The sequence below is a fragment of the Copidosoma floridanum genome, unplaced genomic scaffold (genome assembly GCF_036245765.1).
Source record: "Copidosoma floridanum isolate Cflo_tuat_1 unplaced genomic scaffold, Cflo_Japanese_pri ptg000014l, whole genome shotgun sequence".
NCBI lineage: Eukaryota > Metazoa > Arthropoda > Insecta > Hymenoptera > Encyrtidae > Copidosoma > Copidosoma floridanum.
This window is the reverse complement of record NW_028321891.1, coordinates 315,394-321,962: the sequence shown is the minus strand read 5'-3', so window position 1 is coordinate 321,962 and position 6,569 is coordinate 315,394. Positions and strand designations below refer to the sequence as shown.

General features: G+C 43.2%; 1 protein-coding gene across 1 annotated transcript; it reads right to left on the bottom strand.

Annotated features, from left to right (window-relative positions):
• Positions 1-1,332: 1,332 nt before the first annotated feature.
• LOC106644606 (dynein regulatory complex subunit 11) lies at positions 1,333-5,437 on the bottom strand. The gene is made up of 11 exons (XM_089592084.1): positions 5,118-5,437; positions 4,667-4,847; positions 4,386-4,596; positions 4,027-4,304; positions 3,515-3,842; positions 3,127-3,429; positions 2,767-3,011; positions 2,389-2,676; positions 1,979-2,071; positions 1,765-1,882; positions 1,333-1,448 (listed from the first exon to the last, which is right to left on the bottom strand). The coding sequence occupies exons 1-11, from the start codon at positions 5,435-5,437 to the stop codon at positions 1,333-1,335; spliced, it is 2,481 nt and encodes an 826-aa protein (XP_089448210.1).
• Between the last annotated feature and the right edge of the window lie 1,132 nt (positions 5,438-6,569).

Here is a 6,569-nt window from a genome sequence, read left to right as displayed (position 1 = left end):
TCCTCGCGCGAGTTTATTTTATCATCGATACCCACCTATACATCAGAGGCGTCACGTGCGAGGGCCCACTTGCATGTGTCGCCGAGCAGTGGGCAACTGGGCATTGACGCGGACACGGGCTCGCGTCAAACCAACATATACGTACACGTATATTGGTACTTATCATGCAATACGATAACTTTGAAATAGTGTGGCTGCTTTCGTACACGTATATCTGCTTTTCGGTGCACAACTGGTGACTGTTGCTCGGCTGATGCGATAACAGTTATCAAAGCGCGTTCTTCCACATCAATATAGGTACAAACGATTCTGATCGTCAGATTATAAAACTATATACTTGTGTTATCATTATCCTGATTACAGTTGGGTGTTTACACATCTTTTCAGATATCTAATGGATAATTATACACACGTATTATATACTATACAGGATACATCATTGAACAATAAAATCGATCATTCACTTTTCCACGATGCTCTTTTTAATGGAAATAAACAAATTTAGACCAAATATAATAATTATTATTATTATTATTTTCACACATTTTTTTTAATAATCATTATTTACATTAATAAACACGTATTTAATACTCTAGAGTTGTTTTACATGCATCTAAGAACTACTTACATCAGAACTTTTGTTGACTTTCAACAATTAAAAAAATTCTGTGTTTGTGCGCACAGTCGTTATGCAAGCGTTTTTCTACAATTGTGTCAATAAATATAAAAGTGTGTATAAAAAAAAAAAAAATTTCATTTTTGGTATAATTATGATACCAAGTCGTTGCTATTTCTCAGCGCGTCAGCTTATGGTAGGAGGAAATAATTTTTCTTATCGTGGATGTAAACATACATATTTTTATTTTGTACTCATAAGATTAACTGTCACGTGGCTGATGCCTTTTCATTCGATTTATTAGTGGCTGAAACGGATCACGTGATAGTTTGAATGGAAATTACTTTTAACAATGAGATCGGATTTCTTCATATACTAAAAAATGAAATTTAATTTAAAATTACACGTGACATAAGAATACGGTCATCTAGTTCAAAAACGTGTTTTTATTTATCCTATGAATTCACAAATCATAAGGAGAAAAAAAAATTAACATATGTATATTATGATAAACTCCAAAAATTTCGAAAATTTAATCTTTATAGAGCCGTCGTGTGATATTTACATGAAATAGTACCAACTGATAATGCCATAACAATAAGAGCTAGCACTGCGTGTTGTGTTAATAATAAATAATCCATGAACCTAAATACAATACAGCTAATTATAGAATGAACGTACTCTGTCGCACTGTTAGTGTCAATAGACTTTTCCTTTTACGTTTTCTTCTTTCCCTTATTTTTGTTTTTTTCACTCTCCTCCTCGAGCTTGGCCAATTCCATTTCTATAGCTTTTTGTTTTTTCTTACAAGTTGGTGTCTTCGAATACCAATCTGGATAAAAACAAATGTCATGATAAACTTTTGCATATAAAGCACTCAAGTGATAAATTGTTTACCAAAACAAAAAACATAATAATTGTTACACAATTGTGTTTGAGGAATACTGATGATTTCCTTTAGAGTTTTGTAGTCTAGAGATGGAAAAATGTTTCCCCCGATCATATTTCAAATTTGTTTAAAGTATTGATAATCTAAACAAAACTTTTTGAGACGCATATAATTTACATACATACATCAAATGTTTTTTAATGCTGTGTTGTATTTATTTTTTGTTCCGAATAAAATGTTTACCGATCTGTATACGTACTCAAAAAAGCTTCCTCCTCCTCCCGATAGATCGGCTCCTTCAAGCTGAGGGCGTTAATCAGCTCGATATGTGTCAGAGGTTGAACCCTCAATTGCACCATGCGTTTCGTCGTCATTACCTGTGGAAAGCAGCGGGGTTACATTTAAAGGGGGGGGGGGAGAAATTAATAATGGGAGAAAATTTTAAAATAAAAACGTGTTTATTCACGTCTTACATCTTCAATGGCAGACATGACTGTTCCGATCGTAAACCCGTCGCAAATTTTTGCCATTTCTGACGTATCGAATTGCCTACTGATGCCTGCATACTAAACAGAAATCAAATCAAATTATAGGCAAGAAAAATTAAACGTTAAAACTTGCTCAATTTGAAATTATTAGATTTTAGTACGAAAAACAGTTACAGATATGAACTTTTTGGGATACTTGGGGAAAAAAAAGGCTCTACGTCCACGTACGTGTAAAAACTGTAAAATCCGTATGACATACAATAGTTATACCGTGAATCACGCCTTTGTCCAAAATTGGCAATGTATACAACACTCGTCTGTGCGGGTAGTTAGTCACGCCTAAACATCATAATTAAGTAGTACAAGTGATTAAATAAAATATAATATTGGCACACCTTGCAGAGCAGTCCCCTCCAAATGAGCGACATGGAGCCGTAATCCGGCCTCGGGACGAAAATGACCTTGTCGTAGGTCTGGTACAACATCTTTTGGTCGCCCTCCCAGGGGCTGCGAGAAGTACCGATGAAAATGACCCGATCCTCGTTGGTTATGCCTTTGACCAGCTTCGGCAGATCCTTCTTCAACCGCTTCGGGTCGGTCCTGTCGGTTTTCGGAACTTTCTTGACAAAGGGCTTCTCCGCGCCCTCCATAAATATCACGGACGGCTGCATCAGTCTCGACACCTGCGACACAATAATTACATGATATACATATATATATACACTCAAATGAAACGAGGAATAAAAGGCACAGCGGGTACACTTGCGTATAACCTTGGAAATCAAGTGTAGGAGCATGATGAGGCCAGACTTGCCGGGATACTTGCCAGCTATGTTAGCCGGTGTTATGTCGAAGAGGGTGGCACCGAGCTCCGTGCAAATAGCCTCGAGCAGCATCCTCTTGCCACTGCCCCGGGGCCCGGCTATCAGGACCGAGCGCACGAGCGGCGTCATCTCGCGCAGGCCTTCGTTGCCCAGCGGCAGGATGCAATACTCTCTCACGACTTGCCTAATGTCACCTGACGATGACGCAAACCCATCAAGTATTATCAATAACCCTTGCCCGATGCAGTATACATACATATACATATATATTATACATGCGGTATTAATGTGCAATTAATGTGCATATACCTAAAGCTGGGAGAGGGTCTTGGTGCTGTTGGTCGTGTTCCCTAGCACAGAGGAGGTCAAAGTTGGCGCACGAGCGCTGGCCCCTGTAGTTGTCGATGCTCACCTCCGGATGGGGCCTGACGATGCCCTGCTGCAGGAGCTCCTCGAGAAGAGACTCGGTCGACCGATCGGGCGTCAAGTCCTTGTCCTTTTTCCGCTTGTTCTTCTTGCCACTGCGGCGCACCCGTTTCGGGGCCTTCTTCGGCCGCTTGGCCTTCGAGCCCCTGTCCCTGTCTAGGGCCGTCTGGAGAGCCTCTATGTCCTCTGGCGCGCCCGGACAAACGTATCCCATCAACGTAAACAATGATAAATATAAGCCAATGGTCATTTGGTGGGTGTATATACCGACTTCTCAGAGCTTGGTCGACGCCGAGCCGTACTTCGTCCTCGATCTCGCGGGTTTTTTCGGCCTCGATCATGTGGAGGTAGGGGGCCTGCTCGAGGTTCGCCGACTCGTCCATGTCGCGCCAGGTGTCCCGGTACTCCTGGCTCGAGTGCACGAGCTCGGAGAGGAAGTTCGAGGCCACGGGTCTGTAGCTGCCGAGCTCGTCCGGCTCCGAGGCTTGCCTCTCGGACTCGCTCTCTCTGCCCTTGCGCTGTCTCTTGGTGCTCGAGCGCCTCGACTCTTTTGACGAGGCCGTGGTCGACTTGCTGTGCACCGAGCCCGTCTCGGTCTCCTGTTTTCGGAAAAATCACCCTTTCTACACACAGAGCTTACCATTCGTGGGAACGTTGTACTTCTATATACACGGAGTTTATTTACACGGATGGGAAAACAAAATATAGGTCACACGTATATTTATACGGCTTTTTTTTTTTATCATTCGGCAGATGATAGTTATGATGAATAGTTATGTCGACCTGCCGGCTGAATATTATCCGGGAGCCGCCGCTCTCGGTCGACGGCAGCTCGGGGATTTTGCCGGTCTGCTGGTAGTAGGCGCTGATCCAGCCCCTAATCTCGCTTCTAATGTTCTCCTCCATTATCGCGCTTCTTTCGCTCCTTATTCTCTCCTCGGCTTCCCGAGTGTAAGCCTCGCAGATGTCCCGAAACTCTCGCTGCCTCTCGTACCTCTGGCTCGCGATTTTTTCCACCCTTCTCGCGCTCTCCGATACAGTTTGGCAGGGCTGCAGCATACCTACATGTACATGCCAAAATGTATTTCTCACTGTTGCATTGTATATAAATATATATATATATGTATGTGTGGGTGTATCACCTATGAGTAGCATCTCGTCGAGTTTGCGCTGGTGGATTCGACGCCTGGTGGCGAAGCCGCGCCATACCTTTTGGATTTTCAGGGCAGCCGCGGCCGCGGTCGCCTCGTCCGGCTTTCCTGGCTTCGCTCCCATCATCGATCTCTCTTTCACCTCGGAAATTTCCTTCATGAACTGAAATCTCACCCGTCCCTGCCTGGCACGCTCGTGGGCCTGCACATTCGGGCGTTTTTCCTTTTTCTCCTCCCAACGTTTACCCTATAAAAGAAAACTGCACACTTACCTGTATGAGCCTCACAGCTTCGAGCTCGCTCATCCTTCGTCTTTCCGATTTATCCTCCAGCTTTCCGATGCTCCTCAAGGTCTCTTCGGCGAACCGTTTCCTCGCTTCGATTTCCTCTTGTCTCTCCCTCCGAAAGTACCTGGGCACTCGCAGCTCGACCTCGTCGGGGGTCAGCCGATATCTGGATCGGAATCAGTTTTTTTTATTTTCCCTTCACTAAGTATACATTATCGTTGTTGTTGCCACCACTGCGATCCCGTTCTGCGTATTATTACTTATCATTTACACCGGGTTATTCATACGTAGTTGCATGGTGTGTCGATCAAGGAAAGCACGAAGCAACAACAATGAAGTAAGTATATCGGTGTATAATTTGGGGTTGAGAAATAAGAATAATGGACCGAAGCGATAGTGTGGATTTACGAGCACGTAAAAATGATGGGAAAAAAACCTGAGAAGGGCGTCGTGGCAGTAGTTGTGCTCGGAGTAGTCGAGCTCGACGAGTTCGTGCTTGAGCTCGAGCACGCGGCCGAGGCAGGCGTCGAGGAGCCGGCGGATCAGGGGCCTCTTCTGGGGCTGCACCATCTGGTCGTGGCAGTCCTCGAGCCGGTTGGCCAGCTCGGAGTACCGTACGTACAGCTCGGCCAGCCGGTGACGGGCCTCCGGGCGCTCGCACGCCGGCCCCGACTGGAGCCCCGTGTCCGCTTGGGTGAGCTCGTCGAGCTGGCGCTGGGCCTCGCGCCACATATCGCTGTACATCGCGTTCGACATTTTTTCCCCTTGCACCCCTTACCTCCTTGCGTCTTATTTCATTTTGCTTTTTCACAAGGCGGAAGACAGTAATAAATATATGCTCACTGCAAATTACTTCATTGGTGCGAGCTGCGAGCTCGTTTGCCCAATCGTTGTTGTTTTTTTTTTTTTTTTTTTTTTTTTTTTCTACTCGAGCCGTAAGCATTACTGCAACGAGGGCTATGACTACCGTACAGTTGTTACAGTTACCTGAAACCTACATGTATATGCTTCACTAGTCACAACTAATTTGCTTGTTTGCCCGTGCGTCTCTAGGCAATTTTGTTTCATTCGATGGAAACAAGCGGCTTAGGTTTCCCACTCAAACTGGGACAAGCATCATTATTAATATTACTTCTTTTTTTTTTTTTTTTTTCTCATTCAAATGCATTGTTTAGAACTGGGATAGGGCGAAAAATCATCACATATATTGCAGGTACGTGCTGGCTTAATGGAATCAGGGTTTGACTTTAATATTTGATAAATCATGGTTGTTTTGATAATTGAAGAAAAAAAAATAATAATAATTTGATGAGCAGAATATAGAATACAACGATTCTTTTAATGAATAATTAACTCGTTAAAGAACGGCCTTGATATACATATACAATTTTTTGAAACATTAAATTTCAGCTCAGTCGCATGATTATTAATTCATAATACTCAAGTCAGTACGATTGTTTTGATACGTGTACGTAAATTATTAATCATATATAAATGTTTATTCTAACCACAAAGTCACCGAACTGAATTTTCGGAATATTAAGGGTGTAAAATCAAGAGTTTCTACCTACTCATCATTTTGGTGTAAAAAATTATTATCCTTAACTCATTATACTGTTTTAAGTTTCGCTCGGTTACCTAGCTTGGATCGGTAATAATTATTCAAACAGCCGAATATCATTGAAAAATTGAGCTAAACAATTGATGAATATTTAAATAAACGAAACGTTGATATGTATAACTTTTTACACCGCAATCGACAATGTCGCCGTGTCGCATTGTTCGATCAGTTTCGAGTTTCGAATGGCTCAGTTTCGTGGTTACCCGGTTACCCCAAGTCACCGACTGCGCCGTGTGCGCTACTGCGCTCCCGTGTTGTTGACTACAA

Coding starts and splice junctions, on each gene's coding strand:
- LOC106644606 (XM_089592084.1), bottom strand. CDS start 5,437: ATGTCGAACGCGATGTACAGCGATATGTGGCGCGAGGCCCAGCGCCAG. Junction 4,305..4,385: donor CGACGAGATGCTACTCATAG/GTGATACACCCA, acceptor ATGTACATGTAG/GTATGCTGCAGCCCTGCCAA. Junction 1,883..1,978: donor TCATGTCTGCCATTGAAGAT/GTAAGACGTGAA, acceptor TGCTTTCCACAG/GTAATGACGACGAAACGCAT.